Source organism: Hippichthys cyanospilos, chromosome 19 (assembly GCF_059441005.1).
Source record: "Hippichthys cyanospilos isolate Australia breed blue-spotted pipefish chromosome 19, RoL_Hcya_1.0, whole genome shotgun sequence".
NCBI lineage: Eukaryota > Metazoa > Chordata > Actinopteri > Syngnathiformes > Syngnathidae > Hippichthys > Hippichthys cyanospilos.
The window spans coordinates 3,273,567-3,293,334 of record NC_142387.1 but is presented as its reverse complement, the minus strand read 5'-3'; the positions used below and the strand labels follow the sequence as shown (position 1 = coordinate 3,293,334).

At 37.6% G+C, this 19,768-nt stretch overlaps 1 protein-coding gene across 3 annotated transcripts in view; it reads left to right on the top strand.

Annotated features, from left to right (window-relative positions):
* Positions 1 to 19,768, top strand: part of cntnap2a (contactin associated protein 2a) — a 381,313-nt gene that overhangs the window by 172,669 nt on the left and 188,876 nt on the right. For all 3 annotated transcript variants that reach the window (XM_088401634.1, XM_088401636.1, XM_088401635.1), the window contains 3 exons: positions 10,430 to 10,577; positions 19,277 to 19,329; positions 19,553 to 19,703. In XM_088401634.1, the coding sequence (XP_088257760.1) occupies positions 10,430 to 10,577; positions 19,277 to 19,329; positions 19,553 to 19,703 (352 nt within the window). The remainder of the gene's footprint in view (positions 1 to 10,429; positions 10,578 to 19,276; positions 19,330 to 19,552; positions 19,704 to 19,768) is intronic.

The window sequence follows — 19,768 nt, the reverse complement described above, 5'->3', positions numbered from 1 at the left end:
TTTCCTCAGTCGGGTGACGATCACCTAAGTATGAAAAAGGGACTCATCAGGGCATTTAAAAATAACAAATGATGCATACTAAACATTTCTACATCTTAATCTCCTCCTCCTAGTTGTGGTCCAGCTAATTCCAGCATGCCCCGATTCTCTTCCACTGTTGTTTCCTATGGATGAGAAGCTTTAAGCCGTAAGTCAAGCAGACCACCTGACAGTAATATATGTATCTAATAAAACCAGCACAGCCACAGCCACAATTCTTAAGCCGATCATGCATCAAACAGAGACACATTAATAATGCTTCGTCAGCATACCGATGAAAAATAGTCCAACATTTATTTTGAGGCTTAGTTTAACTCAAAACGATTGTCGGATATTCCTGTTGCTACAAATCTGCATCTGCACTATTTCTTTTCTGTAAAATGTCCTTAAACCATGCAACCTTCCAGATTGCTGTATTAATTAAAGGTGAATTAAAAATTGTCCATATTAAGAGTATTCATTTTTAACACCGACAAAAATCAAAGAAGCATTAACTCTAAATGCATTTCCCTCAAATCGACATAATCCAGTGGTATTTTTTAAAGATACCAGGGAGGGGTAGATATTTTGAGATGAGCAGAGGGCAGCCCAAATAATGTTTCAAGCATCTGCTCGAGGAAACACATTAGTGTCCTTGTTATCTTGTCAGCTGGCCTCTGATCCATTTGGCCCACGCGTAAGGAAAACAAGGCAGAAAGCAAGTGAATAATGGTCAGCATGAAAGCTCTCAGCATCCTCCAAACAAGCTTCAGTGCAACTAATGTGGATGTCATTGCTAGATCCACACTTTAATTTCCACATATCCACAGGTGGTCTATAAAGTATGTCCCACAATATATAAAGCGTAGCATTTATGTAACAATTTCATGGGCGTAGAAAAGGCAATTCTTCTTTGTCTTGACTGAACAGTCACATGCTTTGTTATTTTCATGTGATTTTGTTCTCTTGTGTCTGCCTATCCTGCCTTCTCTTACATATCCCATGTTTTGAATGTTCTTCGTTCTCATGATATGCCTCTTTCTTTTATGCTTTGGTTTTTGATGGAATTTGCCTTTATTCCTTTCCAGTTGTCCTTTATTGGTCACTGTCTGTGTCGTAAACCAATATAACCCTTGTACAGTAGTTTGTCTTATCTGTTAAACTTATTGCATACAGGTTATCCCATATTTGTTATATAATCACTTAGTATGCAATCAGTTAGTATGTTTGCTATGCAATCAGTATGTTGGTAGATTAGGTTGAATGTTTTTTGTTACTGTCAGTTTTAAAGAAGAGGAATTGACACATTTCAAGCAGGTGCAAGAAAGAGACAGGCCCGTGACATAACCAGTAATGCTTGATGTTTAAGAAGATAGCAGTGTGGACTCTAAACTGCATTCCTCACGCTGATAAACTGATTGTTTACATTGTTGCTAAATGTCTCCCCCAAACCTTCAGGGCAGAAATTACTTTAGTGCCGAGGGCAAACCCAAATGAATAAAAGCAGGATGGACAGATTTTGTCACCAGACCGGAAAGAGCTTTCAGAAGGTGAAGGTTCTTGTCCGCTCTCCTTGCGAGAAAGGAAAAACTAGTTGTCTTCCTTTTTTGTTTATTGAATGGTCTAGGCTGCTTGAGAAATCCTTTGATCCTTACATCAAAATCATTTCACATCCAAGGGGAAGAATTGAAAGAAGACACTCAGGAACTAAATTTTAAACCGAATGGTGATTACATCTCAAATTCCAACATGGCACAACCTCTTAGCTATAAAACTAGAAGGATTGTGCCATCCCTTGGCTGGAACACTGTGAGAATGGTATGGAAGAAAATGACCTCAAAATGATCAAAATACTACTCAAGGGTTAAGCACACATTGATTTGCAAGTTTTTGAAATTTATAATATTTTAATATATTCTTTTTTAAATGAAAAACTGTCTAAATCTTACACAGTGTCCCTTTATGGTTGGAAACAAAGAAACATGCACACAATGTACTGTACAGGTAAGCTGTGATACATTTATATACAGTACTCAGCAACTGCTTAATTTAATTAACAACAGTATGTTTATAATTTAATAGTTGGTCTAGTTATTATATTAAATGGCGGGCGGCACTTCTCATGAGGCTGCCATGTTTATTATAGCTACGGACAATGAAAAACTGTCAAATCTTACACAGTGTCCCTTTCGGTGGATGGGATAGAGAACGTAAGTAGTAGTAGCAATCCATTCACTTGATTGAGCTTGTCCTGAGCAATTTAACACAATTTAAAAAAATGAAATGGAGTAAAACTTTCCATATTACTGTATTTCTCAAAGTACAAGTTGACCTTGCTTATAAGTTGACCCCCAACCCTTTTTTTTTACTTCAATTTGGGTGAATTTTACACAAGTATAGGTAACAAAAGGTTTTTGGAAACTTCATATTTACTTGTGTTAATATCCATAAGTTATACAATTTTTGCACGTTAAGTAAAGCGTCTTTCAGATTTCCCAGAAGTGTACATAACACAAGTACTGTATAAGTCTACCCCTGTCTTTAGTGGTTACATAGATCATGGCGTGTTATTAACTCATTAAATGCCAGGGACATAATTTCCCATTTCTTAAGAGTCTGGACATTAAATCCCAGATACTTAAGTATTAGATCAATTCTTAATTACATTATGGACATTCCTTTCCAGATAATCAAGTATTAAATCAATACTTGATTTTTTTGATCGTCTTAACTCATTAAATGCCAGGAATGTATATTCACATTTTTTTAAGACTCCAGACATTCAGTCCCAGATACTTAAGTATTAAATCAATACTTAAGTATCTGGGACTGAATGTCTGGAGTCTTAAAAAAATGTGAATATACATCCCTGGCATTGAATGAGTTAAGACGATGAAATTACACTACAATTTCACTTCACGGGTCACCACAGCAAATCAGTTTTCACCATCCAAGCCTGTTTCCTGCAAATTCTTCTCCCAACTACCTTTATGTCCTCTACTACTACATCTACAAAACCTCCTCTTTGATCAGTATCTCCGACCTATATAGTCACTCTCTCTCCTCTGGACATGTCTGAACCATCTCAGTCGGACCTCTTTGACTTTATCTCCAAAGCCTCTAACATGTGCTGTCCCTTTGATGTATTCATTCCGGACCCCATCCATCCTGATCACTCCAAAAAAGAACCTCAGCATCTTCATCTCTACTACCTCCAGCTGTGCCTCCTGTCTTTTTCTCAATGGCACTTTCTCCAGCCCAAAGAGCATTGCTGGACTTGCACACTTTTCTTTTCATTTTATCTGAAACTTTTTTTTTTTTTAACATATCACATGCCACTTTTTCTCCTCTCGCTCCAGCCTGCCTGCACATACTTCACCTCTTTTTCACACTCTCCATTGTCTGGACTCTTGATCCTAAATACTTAAAACACTCCAACTTCTTTATCTCTTCTCCTGTATCCCCACTCTTCTACTCTCATTCATACACATGTAGTCCTTCTTTCTGCAGCTAACATTTATTGCTTTTTTTTCCTCAGCAAACCTCCACCACTCTAGCTTCCCCTCCACGTGTTTCCTTCTCTCACGAAATATCACAATGTCATCTGCAAACTTCTTAGTCCATGGAGATTACACTCTAACCTCACCTGTCATCTGTCCATCATAGTGAATAAGAAGGGGCTGAGAGCTGATCTCTGATGCGGTCCCACTGCTACCTTGAACTCCTCTGTCACACCTACAGCACATCTTACCACTTTCTTACTGCCCTTGTACATGTCCTACACTGTTCTAACATTCTTCTCTGCCCCTACAGACCTCCTCATACAATACCACAGTTCATCCCTGAACATCCTTTCATAAACCTTTTCCTTAGCTACTGTACAAAGACACAATCCAGCTCCCTCTGACCTTTTCTATCAGCATCCTCAAAGCAAATACGGAATCTGTATTGGTCTTTCTTGGCATGAAACCATACTGCTGCTCCCAAATGCTCACTTCAGCCTTTAGTCTAGCTTCAACTAAGCTTTCCCATTACGTCACTGTATGGCTCATCAACTTTATTCCACGGTAGTTTCCACAACTCTGCACTTCTCTCTTGTTCTTACAAATGAACACCAGCACGCTTCTCCTCCATTCCTAAGGCTTCTTCTCACTAGCTAAGATCCAAAATACTTCCATGCATTTGCAGGTATATCATCAGGGCTGCGTGGCATAAGTATGACTGTAAGTGTTTGAAAACATTGGTGTTTATATGCAGAACATGTTTTGTGTTTTCTCACAAGGACACTACTGCGTGACTGTGCTTTGTCAGGTAAATGAATTAGTGAAGTCTTGAATCGTGTGTGTCTCAATGGTGGATGACTAATTTAGGTAGAAGAACTCCAGAGAGTCTACTGATAAATCACACACCTGAATTTATGCTCCAGTGGGCATTATTTTGTTGCTTTTTGCTCTCCCTATCTTTTCATTGAGCATTCCAGTCAGACCCTTGTTGAGCTGTTCTATTGTGTGAATTTGTCTAATGGCCTCAGCAACCCAATCCTATTCAATGAGTGATGTTTAGATTTTCAGAAACTAAAATGAACGTAACAATGGAGTAAATGTATGGAGAGTGGATAGTTTGCACTACTCTCTGTACGCCAGTAAAAATAAATGTGTCTTTCATCTCAGCGCTACAGGCACAAACAGTAATTTAAAGTTTCATGAGGTTAAACAATTCCAAATTCGGATCTTAGTAATGTTTCAGTCTATTGTACATACTCAACACACAAACATCGAATCTTCTTGTTAACATTTTTCACATTTGATGTGGCGAAAAAAGGAGAGTTCCCATAGTTTGTAGTGGTCAGTGACAGTATCATGGGGCGCATTTGAGGCAATTCAAAAATTAAATAAAAACAACAAAATGATGTATGGTAATCATTTGGCTATGGTCACATCACATCCTATCAAATTACTCTATATGAGGGCATAACACAACATTCTGGACTCCCATACATAAGTCCTCTGCAGGGCATACCCCATTGGATTTCCCCAATACATTAAAACTTCATCTGCGAGAGCTGTTGTGGGCAGTGTATGGTACATCAGTGCAATAGTTATGCTGTTTTATTGGCATCTTGATTTGCCACACCTATGACATGGAGGTATTACTATTGTTAAAAAATAAGACATTTGAGATTTGTAACAGGATATATAAAAGAAATAGGCCTTTCTGTACTTTCTGTACTTTGAAAGAATCTTAGATCTTTGAATTCAGCTCATAAATGTGAGCAAAAACAAGAGTGACATGAATACTCCTTTTAAGTGTAGGTCTTGTCTAATTAAATCAGAGTATGTGTCATCAACTAGTAACAACGTAGATATTCCAACAATGAACCTCATGAGAGTACAGACTCGAGTATAATTACCTCAGAAAAAAGAAAAATGCCAAATTTAAGCCTCATTGTTAAAAAATGAACTTACATAACTTTAAGGTGTTGGCGTAGTATACGAACGTAACCATTCCTATTCACATCTATTAGTTTCTGAGATAAGTGACAACAAGCTTCACCACATTTGCCCAGATACGGAGTTGGTTCACCAGAATTGGTCCTAAAGTATATTAGCTGGATTAAGCAGTCCCATAGAATCTATTGCAGCTCTGGCACTGAATGGTGGTGCTCCATTAAATATGCTATTACAACAGTTTGTTCACTTTTCTTGGCAAAACATAGTCTACAAAACCATCCTTGGAGCTTCAAAGTAACTGCAATTTCTTCTATGGCCCTGCTTTGTCCCATACACTAGTCGATAAAAACAAAAGACCAGACCAGGCCACACTGATTTCCCCTGACACTGTTAGGGAAGGTTGCACACAATGGGCGCGCGTCCGGAGTGGTCTAGAGCGGTTGACTGTTCCAGCAACAACAATCAAATGCCAGGAAAGGGCATTTAGTCTTTTTTCTCCATCTAGAGAGTCTAATGTTAAACAATAACAGAAAAAAATGGGCACTGGGAAATCTTGCTCATTAAGTTAAGACCAATTAATATTCATAAGTAGCCTGAATGTCAACATTAGCAAGTTTAACCCTTGCATGGTATTCTGCAACCCTTTGATCTTTACATCAAAGACATTTCAAATCAAAAGGTAAGCATTGAAAGACACTAGGAGCTGAAATTTCACTCAAACGGTGACATGTCAAAGTTCAACATGGCTATCACACTACCAGGAGTGTGACTCTTGCCTACACACCAATTCCCTATTACTTTTAGGTTTCTTGTCTTGTTTGCATTTTTTTCCACACATCCCTGCAACAAAGAATGAGAGGACTGGACAAAAGTGGTCTTTTGCACTTAGACAAATTGCAGAGAGTTCACACATTTGCAAATATTTTACAAAATTAAAAAACGTTTTTTTTTTTAATTAAAATTTACATATGTGCATGTGTTAAAAAATGTGAGTTATTTTGTTATTCAAGGTTGTAATATGTAAGATGGCATATTCAAGTACAGAAATATATATATTTTTGACAGAAACTTATTTTTTTTTTTCAAATTCACTTTTCTGCCCTTATACTGTATTGTCCTGGGGGGAGGGAATCAAAAATATAAAATAAGGAAACCTACATATTTATGGATAAAATTGATGACACTGAACATTTTGAGTGAATGAAAGAAAAAAAAATTCATAAATTACTGTACTTACGTCTTTAAAAGCATTTCCAAAATTTGAAAAAAATATGGAAGGCATTTAGTTTGCAAAGTATGTGCACGAGGGTGCCTAACTCCTTTTTTTTTTTTTTTTTTTTTTTTTTTTGCCAAAGTCAAGATTTCTGTTGGAATTTACTTTCTGCAGTCCAACACAGTAGTTGCAAAAATACAATAACAAAAAAACGTGTCACGTATCACAGCTCAACTTGCAGACGTCACATCGCCAAACTCAAAAAAACGGTGAGACATGAAAGGTCATTTTCAGTTATAAAAACTGGTAAAAATAAGCCACCTGTTGTCTGAGTTTGGTCATGTGACCTTGCAAGCTTTGATTTTTGGGCTTTTCATTTTTTATAATATAACAAAATAACAAGATTATAGTTCTCCAATTGACTCCCATTTTTAAACCCTGGTCTCTCACATGCGAATAAGAGTTGTTAGTCAGGGTCCCTCAGAGGGAGAATTTCAAGCATTCACCTAAACATACAGCATCAAACATCGCAAGTGCCTCCCCAAAGAGTCATATGCAGAATGAGAAGTAGTGCACTAATATACAATTTGCGTGCATTCGTATGCTCGGTTAAACTTTTCTGCGTAAATAGAAATGTTAAAAATAAATGATAAAGTAAAGCACCAGGGAAACAGAAATGCCTCATTGCTGTTTTGGGGACTGTGCATGTAGTTGCCCTGAGCTTAGTTTGAACTTCAGCACTTACCCAAGGAGGTAGGTTATATTTGGGGGAGAATACAGTATTGTAGCTGGATCAGTGTGGAGTCATTTCAAAGCATACTGTTTTCTCTCCTTTTCTCTTCTGCCACGCAACTTAGCTAGAAAAACAAACAATGCTTTCTTTTGTATTGTCGCTTCAAATATTGAGATTTTAGAACTGCATCATCCAAATGTTTTAGGCCATCATACTTTTAGCATGTAGAAGAAATGCAGACAGATGAAGGTAATGGTTTGGAAATAGGGAATTACCGTGTTATTTCAAGAATAGGGAGAGTTCAAAGATCGAAATCCACTATGGGTTATAAATTTAGTAAAGTAAAAAAAGTATTTGGACATTTGCACTTTGTTTTAAACCTGTAAGAATTGAAACTGACATAACAAATACGATCAGATCGGTGTTTACCTGGGTATCTTTGTGTCAGGATCACCCTAGAACAGTGGTTCTTAACCTGGGTTCAATCGAACCCTAGGGGTTCGGTGAGTCGGTCTCAGGGGTTCGGTGGAGCCTCTGCCGCAGAGGTCCATGCCTCAGTCTAGTCTGCAGTTAGTGGGCACAGTCATTGAAAGCGTCCTCCTCTGAGATTTCCTACCATGCACTGAGTTGGTTTTGTCATTTGAACAAGGTGATATTAATGCACAATTCATTTCGTGCACCAGTAAAAAAAAAAAAAAAAAAACATATTTTATTTTTTACTAAAGAAGGGTTCGGTGAATGAGCATATGAAACTGGTGGGGTTCGGTGCCTCCAAAAAGGTTAAGAAGCACTGCCCTAGGACATTTAATAAACAACAAACAGGAAGGAAGACACCTAGCTTTCTTCTCAGGAATAGACAACCTGCACCTTTTCGGATATCCTTCCCGTCTTACTGCACATCTAGTCTGCTCCTCATTTAAATGCGTTGGGTCATTTGTGTTGGTCCTAGTTAAAACAAAAATAGCCATTGCTGCCCTAAAGGATTGGGGGAGAGCTCTTGCAAAAATGCGAACAATTAGTTTGTGATAGTGGGGAATGCAGTTTACGAGTCTATGCTGCTATCTTCTTTCCCAACATCATCAGCCCTTTGCTCGGGTAATGGCACCTGTTTCTTTTTTACAGCTCCTAGAGACGCATCACCTTCTCACACCTTCACAAACAAAGCCAACAGAAAACATCCATACATACTATTAACACTTTGCTTATGTAAAACAATTAGGTGTCACCAATGTGGTGCTGGGTAACCCCCAAGGACCACTTCAGTAGCTCTGTTCTAAAAATACGTAGCAGGCCAGATGTATCTATTTTATATTTAGAAATCCATTAATCAGTACCCATGATCCAAAGTACACAAGATCCAAGTCAGTCCATGCCAACAAACATGTTTCAGACAGAATAATTCAATGCTTATCTATCAGATAGCATAATACATAATATTTATATTATAAATTAGTATAAAGTTATATAGTATATAGCAGGGTTCACTAACGTGGTGCCCGCAGGCACCAGGTAGCCCACCAAAGATCACATGTGTAGTCCACAGGTCTGTTCTGCAAATAGCTTACAAGTGATAGAAAATTGGTGATTTTCTATTAATTTTACAAACAATTATACATGTATTACATTTACATTACATATTACACTGGATTCACGTATTTACTACAGGTGTTTCTTAATTATTGTGATAAATCATTAACATGATTGGTGTCTTCCCATAAAATGGTAGCCCTTCGTATTACTCCATTTTAAAAATGTTGGTGACCCCTGGTATATTGTATATAATTAAAAAAAAAAAAAAACTGTTACCATCAAAAACAAAAAGAACGTATAAGCTTCCTACAAGGATTTGTATACAAGTTTTGGGTTTAATTAAACAGGTCCAAATTTCACAGTGAGTACATCACTTTGAGAATATTCAATTGTAAATAGAGACAGGATCATAATTGTTTCAATATCTTTTCTTGGTGATGTTCTTTTGGATATGCTGACCATTTGGATATGCTTTGGCATAAAAAAGGTTAGGGTCATTGGATCAGAGCAGAAGTTCTAAATTGGGGGGATTAGTATCCCCGAGGCACATGACATCTGGCGCTATTTAATGCCATCACAGGAACAGAACAGTTGTCTTTTCAAATTTCTTTACAAATTTAGTGGAATATGAAGCAGCATAGTTCTAATCTGGTTTATAGTAAGTCCTTTGCAAAACAACATATGTTTGATTTTGTTACGGTTTATTTAGATATGCAACATCGTTAGTGACACAATTTTCCAGCAGACGAGCCAGAAATAAAACAGAAACTGTTACATGACCTATCTTCTGGTAGCGGGGAGTAAATCACACCTATAGATACAGCTACAAATGTAGTTCCATAGTTAATGAATGAATCAGACATGGATGGCACAGCATTCTGTTTTAAGTCATTTCATTTTTACATCTAAAAGTGTATTGCACTGATGAGTGCGTACTCGGCTGAAAAAACTATTAGACAGAGGTAACATCATGTGGTAAAGGTTGAGAATCACCGCACTTATACCTATTTTCCATTACGACGGTATGATGATGGTTTAAGTGCACTGCATAGAGAAAACTCCGTGTTGCGGTTCCTACTGAAGGAGTGTGCACTATTAAGAAGTGTCTTAAAAGTTGAACTGACCAGACCACTCAGGTCTAATAGGCAAAAGGACTGTCAACCACGTCAGCTACAGGAACCCATTAGTCCTAAGGGAGCCATTTTAAGTAGACTAAAAGAACAGAGAGTTTCTTACATGTGAGTTCAACAAGGCACAATTTCCTCCTCAAATCCCCCGCAGTCAGAGTGTCTCATGGCATAATAGTACTCATATAGACTCATAATTATGTTGTATGTTTTGTGAGTGTGTGACTCCTCAGGGCAGGATGTGGCAAGCGGAACAAATACTTTTTGCTCTTAGCTCCCCAAGGCATCTTGTTTGACCGTAGGCATGCGACTTTGATGTATTTAATTTCATCATGTGTGTCTGTGTTTATGTGCACAGGCCTTCTCTGGAAACTCAAACTCGGAGAGTGCAATTCGCCATGAGCTGCAGCATGGAATTATGGCACGGTTCCTGAGGCTTGTCCCTCTGGAATGGAGTAAAGAGGGCAGGATTGGTCTTCGGATAGAAGTCTACGGCTGCATGTACTGTAAGTAAACATTGTGGACACAAGCATACATATGTTCAGATCAGTTCAGTTCAGATGCACTTTTGCCGTCCTGTTTAACTAATGTCAATGGTGATTTATTTTTAATGGATAGGAATGAGCTGATGGTAGAGAACTCATGTTTTGATTCCATTGTCCTATAATGCTGTCTGGGTTTTTTTCTGCCTGTCTTTTGTAACTTTTTGTCAATGATGCACCTTTCTTTGCATCTAAGTACACCCTAACCAGCACAAAACAGTTTTGGATGTAAATTAGAGATCGACCGACATGCGTTTAACAGGACCAATACCAATTATCAGTAGTCAAGGAGGCCACTAATCATACTTAAAGGGATAGTGTGTAAGATTTAGACTGCTTTTCATTCTAAAGGAATAAATTAAATGATTGTAAATTTCAAAAACTTGCAAACAAATGTGTTCTTAATGAGCAATAATATGTTTTAAATAATAATAAATATAATAATAAATCATAGGTCAAGTTATCATTAAATTATATTACAATGGGGCGGCACTTGTCCGAGGCGGCCATGTTTGTCATACAGTACCTTTGGAAAATGGTAAATGTAGCACCTGCAGCACCTGCTGTCCTTAATGAAAAACGGTCTGAATCTTACACACTATCCCTTTAAGAACACATTCATTTGCAAGTTTTTGAAATGTATAATCATTTAATGTATTCCTTTTTTATGAAAAACGGTCAAAATCGTACACATTGTCCCTTTAAAGCCTAAATCAGATTGTTCAATCAGATTATGATACCTGCAGCAATTTAAAATCTCAGATACCCCCTGAAATGCCTTCATGTACCACCAGAGGTTCTTGCACTCCTATATATGAAACGCTGAATTATGCTATAGTGAATGTCTGCTTTCCATAGCTGTAATTAAAGTAGTTGTAACAACAAACCCTGGCGCTTTTAACCGCTCTTGGGTGATGTTTCCCGTTTATTGACATCTTAAACTGTGGACATTATGCTCAAGACTGGGGTGAGTACTGGAGAGTAAATGGCTGAAGAAAAGCAAAGTGGAATGGTGCAGAGTGAACTAAAGTGAAAAAGTAAGAACTCCCCATCACCCATATACACCTGTGTCTAAATATGCTGCGAATCGCTTTCTCATCAACTAATCCACCTGCCTATAAGCCACCCAGTGACCACGAACAATCATCAACCAGACAAAAAAAAAAAAAATGGAATCACCCATGTCTTGACTGGTTGCAGTAAAGTAGTGCATATGTAATCAATATTATTATGATTATTATTCCTATTTTTATCATCATCATTAGTTGTAGTAAGCACTAAATCCCAGAGTAAAGTGTGTTGCAGCTGTGGCTTTGCAGGTAAAGCAATGAAAAACGAAGTAAAGAAGCTACTGAGTGAACATAGTAGATGGAGAGAAAGATGTGCCTGCGGGGCAGGAATGTTGACTCTCTTCTGAGGAAAGCAGCAATTGTATGTCCAAAAGCTTGCTAGATTTGTCAATCGTTAGGAAGGAAATCACCAAAGGGGCCCAAAAAGTCAATAAATCTGTTGCAAAGTTGGCAACATTATTTCTGCTGCTGTTGTGTTCCTCCTACTCTGCAATGAATCAGAAAAGAATGATTTCAAATCGAATGCACCTTAATGCATTTGCCAGAAGCCTCGTAGTCATTCCGTGTTATTTTCAACACAAACTGAATCAAATGTAAACCACAACTTTCCAAACAGAAAGCCAACAGTTCTCATACAACTGAACGGAGAGACTCGTAAGCATCAACAAATCCTATCAGTCATTCTTAAGGCTGAAACAATCAATAATGTATACAGCAGTGGAGCTGTCTATCAAAAAGCAGCAATTTTAGGAGTAAAAAGTTAGAAAAGCATACCTGAAAAACAAGTCAATACCAAAATAGCTGGAGACACATTAAAACTGTGTTGATTTAATCCTGTTTTACTGATTTACCCTGATCATATAATATATGCTGTGTTAATCCAATTAAATCAACCAACACAAATCTAGATACAATCAAAAAATACCTTGTTTTAGGCACAGGATGATATCAGATTCTGACTGCATGATAATCTTGAGCATGTCACAATCCTGCTGGGTGAAGCCAAAGAAGGTGGTGGAAACCCAGTAAAGGGTTAAGAAAAACAAATTGTTCAGCTCTGGCTAGGTAGTTGTCCTGGGTGAAAGTTAGGAAGGGTCAGCAAGTGCGCGAAGTGAAGCATGCAATGTTATGCATCAGTGATCATTTTTCCAACATTTTAAAAAAACAGTTTTTTAAACAAAATATATAACACATTAACAAATATTTCCAATGCAATGATTGTTACACTAACAAACTTTTACCATCCTAAAGGAAAATAAAGCTGTAAGTAAAATCCATACAAAACGGGATTTGCTCTGCAATAAACATACGTATATGTACATGAATTCTGATTGAACACATCAAATTTAAAATAAAATATGCAAGTGTGAAACTATAGAGTATACAGTATTAAAAACAAGGTCAATTTTAAATGTACTACCACCACTCCAACTAATTTATGTATCAATTAATAGTTCAATGTGGCATCTTTTCATGGCATTGAGCATTATTTTCTGCACACACCCACACCACATAGCTGACTGCGTCTCTTTTGCTTCTTATCTCTTGTGCTCATGCTTTCTCTCCCTTGCTCTTTCACTGTCGCTCGGAAGCTCACAGCTAGCTTGTAGCATACATGTGACAGTCACCTGCCCTTTTTCGAAAGCTGAATTCTTCCCACACAACTGAATTGGTTGGTTTGGATGGGGAATAAGATCGATTGGTTGGCCACCCTCGAGCTTGCGAGTCCTACTTTGAGCGATATCACATAAAACACTCTGCAAAAGTAGGATATGATAACATGTTAGACACGTTACCCGTGTAAGTTAGCTGGCGAAGCAGAAAGTGGACAACAACAGCTGTAATGTGATTGGCTGCTGCAGCAGAGGATGTTTCCCATGCGACACACAATGAGAGGAGGCTCCCACTGCACGATGCAGTTGTCCGTTAAGGCAGACGACAGAGAAGGGAAAAGACTTTGACAGTTTTAAAATACTGTGACTTTTTCAATCATGATATATCGGTTTTTGGCACATGCCTGCCTTGTTTGTTGTCAGCAGCTAAAAGAAGATAATGTCTGAAAGTGGTTGATCAAAATAAAGTCATGACAAATCTAGTTATTTAAATAAAAGTGTTCTGTGGTACTGCTGGAGAGTTTTTGGAAGAAACAAATACAGTACATATAAAGTTGAACTATTATTGATACAGGCTGGACCCATCACCATGTAAATGCCTTAAGTGACTGCATGAGCAATTTTGTAGCTTCATGTTCATGTCAGTACTGCATGGATCCCTCGCTACTTCGCGCCTCCCCTTTTTTCATGAAAAAAAATGCTAGATGGCTAGCTATACTATAACTTTTAACTTTTATTGTTGATGTTGAACGACTTACATACAGCCTGACGACACAAGTTAGCTGAATTCTAATTTGCTAAAAACTCCAACTTTAAACTACAACACTAGAAGGAGCGTAACCAAATGAACAGAATATGGAGAATAATATATATATATATATATATATATATATATATGTATGTATCATTAGCTGATTACGTGCTTTATTTTTCTAGTTTTACGGCGACCTAAAGAGGGTGATTGTCAATGGCCGTTGTTCCAATAGAGCAGAGCAAAAGGAAAGACGGTCTGGTTGTTTGAAACGTCGTTATCCAGCCGTCTAGATGCGAAAAACCCGACGCTTCGGAGTGAGGACGGCATAAAGATCCTGTATAAAAGTTTGTGTTCGATATACAGTATATATGATTGTTTTTATAATATTATGATTGTATATATTATTTACGTGCAGTGTGTGCAGTGTTCACTAAATTAATCTATCAATTAAACAATGGGAGACAGAATGCTTTTAAAGAGAGAATGTTGCTGTAGGTAGACGATTCATGTACCATCTTTTTGCATTAATATCTGATGTTATGGCCTGCGGCTTATAGTCCAGTTCGGCTTATCTGTGGCAAAATATGTTTTTTTGGTCAATTATTGCTGCTGCAGCTTATATACTAGATTAAATAACTAGGTTTGTTATTACTTTATTTTGATCAACCACTTTCAGACATTATTTTCTTTTAGCTGCTGACAAATATATATATATATATATATATATATATATATATATATATATATATATATATATATATATATATATATATATATATATATATATGATATATATATATAATTTTGTAAAAATGAATTTGAAATGAAATTGACTTTCATTATAGTTATTATAATTATTTTAACTTATTATGATTATATATTATTATTATGATGTCAGGTTATGTTAGGCCAGCAGAGAAGGCCTTGCTGGCCTTGACGGCCCACCACTGTGTGTGTGTGTTTGTGTGTGCGCTTTTGTGCATGTGCGTGCGTGTGTGTGTGTGTCTGTTTGTGTTGGGGGGGTGTCTGTGTCTGTATCAGAGCTGGAGGCTAAAAAGGAGCCATGATCCAACGTGCTGTGAAATGCTCATTTCCATTTTGATGAACAAAGGATCAGCCAAAAATCAATTACTTCACAGACTAGTCAGGAAATTGAAAGAAAGGCAGAGGAGTCAAGGCAGACTAATTATTTGTATTTTCGTTTTGCAATTGGTATCTTGTAATTAAAGTTTGAGGAAGTCTTTGATCATTATTAAAAAAAACTTTATATAAAAGAAGACATTATAAAGCTATGTAAAAAAAAATCATAATGCAACACTTGTTCATTAATAAAATTGTTATACAAATCTTTCATCTTAAGTTTGCAAAAAAGTTCTGCAATTTTGTCCATTTAATTGACTGTTTCGTTTGTCAGTTTTTTGACTAACAAAATACTGACAATAAGCATAACATGTTGTATTTATCCGAGTACAAGTCAAGTTTTTTCTCCCTCTTTTTCAACCTCCATATTAGAACCGCACAACTCAAAACAGACCAATTTTTTTCTACATATCTCTGTTTGAATAACAGTAATTTAAATGTGAAATAAGTGATATAATGCAATTTACAGGTCTTAAAATAATATTAGATACCTCTAAATCAATATAGTATGCATCCATCCGTCTTAGAGCCTTTGAAAAAATCACGTTCGTCAAGCGCCGCCTTATTGCCTCTTTGTTGTCAACAGTGAGGCTGGTGGTTAATTTTTCTGGTGGACTTATTATGAAAAGGAAAAGACTGCTTGACTTGTCTCCTTCAAATGTACGCTTGAATAATCCGGCATGGATGTCGACACATGGGGGGAGAAAAAGCAAAGGACAACCTGCTCATTACATCTCATAACAGTTGTCACTTGGGTAATGAAAGATTGGTATAATATCTCAAGTAAGATGGTCAGCATATCATCTCCGAAGACCTCCATTTCAAGCAAATTGGACGGGTCCGAAATTGACAACCCATGGAAGAGTAATGAAGATGTTTGCGCAAGGAGAAATGAGAGGAGGCCTTACTTATGCTGCATTTTTGGAAATTGACCCAAATTGAAGTAAAAAAAAAGAGGGTAGACTTATCAACGGGTTGACTTGAGAAATGTGGTAGCTTTGCTATAACATACAATCAACTCGTAATATCCATGTAGTGGTGAGTAAAACCTTTTTCAGATACAGCAGTTCAAAGAATATTATTAGGTCTAATTCATCCTCTATAGCTTCGTGTGACCCTATCTGGGGGTCCAAAATAGTAATTCTCCGGAGTAAAAGGTCAGAAAACCTTGGCCATCATGTGTGCCTACTAGTGCTGATCCAGGCCAGCTGTGAAGCTTGGATAGAGTCCAAGAGATTCTTTCACGCCAATGAGCCTCCACTTACTCAACAGCAGTCAACATTTCTGCCCTTCTTACACTCTTCATCACCCACTAGTCGACAGTTTGTAGAACTCTCGAGTCTCCATTAAGTTCCTAACCTGTCATCACAGTCAGACTAAATGTACAATACCTCATGAAGCCATTGGAAAACTGTCATCTACTGAAACTGCAACATAAACATGGGTGAAAGTGATGATGAGGAGAGCGGGGAGAACCTAAACCCTAAGGGATGAAGGAAATGAGAGGAAAAGAGAAGATTGAAGTGAGAATAGAAGGGAAGCTGTTGTCAATAGGGGGAGTAAACATGTATGTGGTGAAGAAACTGAAATAATTTGAAATTGAATCATTTTAGAGGAGCAATAAAAAGATTCAATTTCCTCATTTTAACCTTTGCCAAGTGTGAGGTGAAGTGTCTTCACACAGTTAGTTCGTTGGGTGTTAATTAGCAGGAATATGAAAAAACTAATTTCCATGAAACCGTATGAATGTCTCACACATGTGCTAAGTAAATGACATTCAATTTTACACATTGAAATGAAAATGTGGATGGGATGATTTTCTTTCATTGATTCTTCTTCTCAACCCCTCACACCAGAAAGTCTGTAGTGAAAAAGAGTTTGGAATTCATTACAATGTAGAAAACTACTACATCACATTTACATAAATATTCACAACCTTTGCTTAATATTTTGTTGATCCATCTTTGGCAGCAAATACAGCCGCATATTTTATTTAGATATACTGTAGTGCTTTCTTTTGGCAGTTCTGCCCATTCTTTTTGCAGTAATTCTCAAGCTCATTCAGGTTGAATGGGAGACAACTGTGCACAGCCTTTTTCAGGTATCTCCAAATATGTTCAATCAGATTCAAGTCCGGGCTCCAATTGGGCCACTCAAGGATATTCACAGAGTGGTTCTGAAGCCAAGTCCTTTCAGATTGGATGTGTGCTTCGGGTAGTTATGCTGGTGAAAAATAAACCTTCGCCCCAGTCTGAGATCAAGAGTGCTCTGGAGCAGGTTTTCATCCAGGATATGTCTGTATATTGCTGCATTCTATCCGGACTCGTCTTCCAGTTCTTGCTGCTGAAAAACATCTCCATAGCATGATGCATCCACCACTGTGTTTTGCTGTAGGGATGGTATTGGCCTGATGATTTGTGGTGACGAGTTTCCTCCAAACATGATGCCTGGCATTCACACCAAAGGGCTTGGTCTCATCAGACAAAGACTTTTGTTTCTCATGATCTGAGAGTCATTTAGGTGGCTTTTGGCTGCCATGTTCATTTGACTAAGGAGTGGCTTTCGTCTGGCCATACCGACCAGATTGGTGATTGATCGCTCCAGAGACAGATGTCCTTGTGGAGGGGTCTCCTCTCCAATGCTGGAGTGCTGACAGGGTAACTATTGGGCTCTTCATCATCTTCCTGCCAAAGGCATTTCTACCCTGCTTAGACGACCGGCCAGCTCCAAGAGCAGTCTTGGTGATTCCAAGACTTGGAATGGAAGCCCTTTGATACCTTAAAGGTGGCAGAATTATTTTCTGTATTCTTCCCCAGATTTGTGATTTCAAGACAATCCTGTCTCACAGGTCATACTTGGTGTTTGCGCTCTGACATGCACGGTCAATTGTGTAACCTTATATAGATAGGATGTGTGTGCCCTGTGCAAATCATGTCCAACTGAATGTACCATAGGTTGACTCCTATTAGACTGTAGAAACCTCTCAAGGATGATCAGTGGGAAAAGGATTCACCTGAGCTCATTTATCTGCTTCATGGCAAAGACTATAGAGTTACTATGTAAATGTTATTACTTAGTTTTCTATTTTTAATACAAGAAAAATATGTACAAAAAAACGTTTTTTTACATTTTCATAATGGGGTATTGCGTGTAGAATTTTGGAGTAAGATATGCATTCAATACAATTTGGAATGAGGCTATAAGTGCACAAAATGTGGAAAAAGTGAAGCACTGTAAATACTTTCAGGATGCACTCTGTTAGTTTTAATTTCTTTCATTTCAATCATTGTTATTTTTCTTTTATTAATAGTGCCAGCAATTGTGTCACATATTTTTTGTTGTACCTTATTAAATAATGATTAAAAAAATCATTGGTGGCTTCACATTTATGAAATATATGATTTATTAATATATATTTAATTTAAATGAATGTGAACACATTTTTTTTTATTTCAGAAATATGTATTGGACTGGTAGCACTTTAATCATGATGCAATAAGTAGCTGTCAAAAGGTTGGTGACCACCATTTGGCATAAAAATACAGTACAGCCACCCACCACTTCATATTACTTTATGGAGCTCTGGATGGGCTAAAAACAGCACTGCAAGTTATGAGTTGACAGGTTTTTACCATCTGTGGCTTATTTAATAAATCCCCTTGAGACTTTGCTCTGTGCCTTCATATCAGTTTTTCATTGATATGCAGACCACAATCTTTGGTGGAAGCCTGCTGCTACTCCCTTCTGAATATCTTTCTAGTTTTCTCTGCAGTTGATCATGAAAAATATAATATACTCCTGCTAGTTCCATCACAGGACACACGGCGCACTGGCAACCTCTTGAACAGGTGGTGTGGTCATCTAAGAATGAAGACTACTTCAAACAACACTTTTCATTTCTCTGAAAACCTCAAAATCACATCTGACAATCCCTCTCTGCTGCCGTTGTACATATCAGTCCTATAGATGCACCTTTTTTAAATCCAGTTTCCTTGGGAACAGACACTTGTGATGACTTGCCTTGATTGAACATAACACTTGGTTTCTTCAAGTTTTCTCTCACTCAGTTCTTTCCATCTATTTCAGGGGCAGACATGATCAACTTTGATGGACAGGGTGTGATCTCGTATCGTTTCAAGGTACTGTTGGTTTTCAGTCATCGGAGAGAAGTGAAAGAGTAAATCAAAATGTTTGATGCACGTCATCATGAACTGATGTGCTCACTTAGGTATGCTGCAGAGCTAAGAGCTTCTGAAATCCTGCTTTCAATAAAGCAATTGTGATGAAAGTGACTGAAATAATAATTCTTTGTAGGTGCTATAGACATCGAACTGATGGTTCTGCTGTGTTTATTGCATCTAGGTGAAAAAGATGAAGCTCATCAAGGATGTGATCGCACTAAGGTTCAAAACATCAGAGAGCGAGGGCGTGATTCTCCATGGAGAGGGGCAGCAGGGGGACTACATCACCTTGGAACTCCAGAAGGCCAAACTGCTGCTGCAGATCAACCTGGGTGGGCAACACAGCAAACAGTGTCACTGTTACATTGTATTTTTACGTACTAAACATGATTGACAA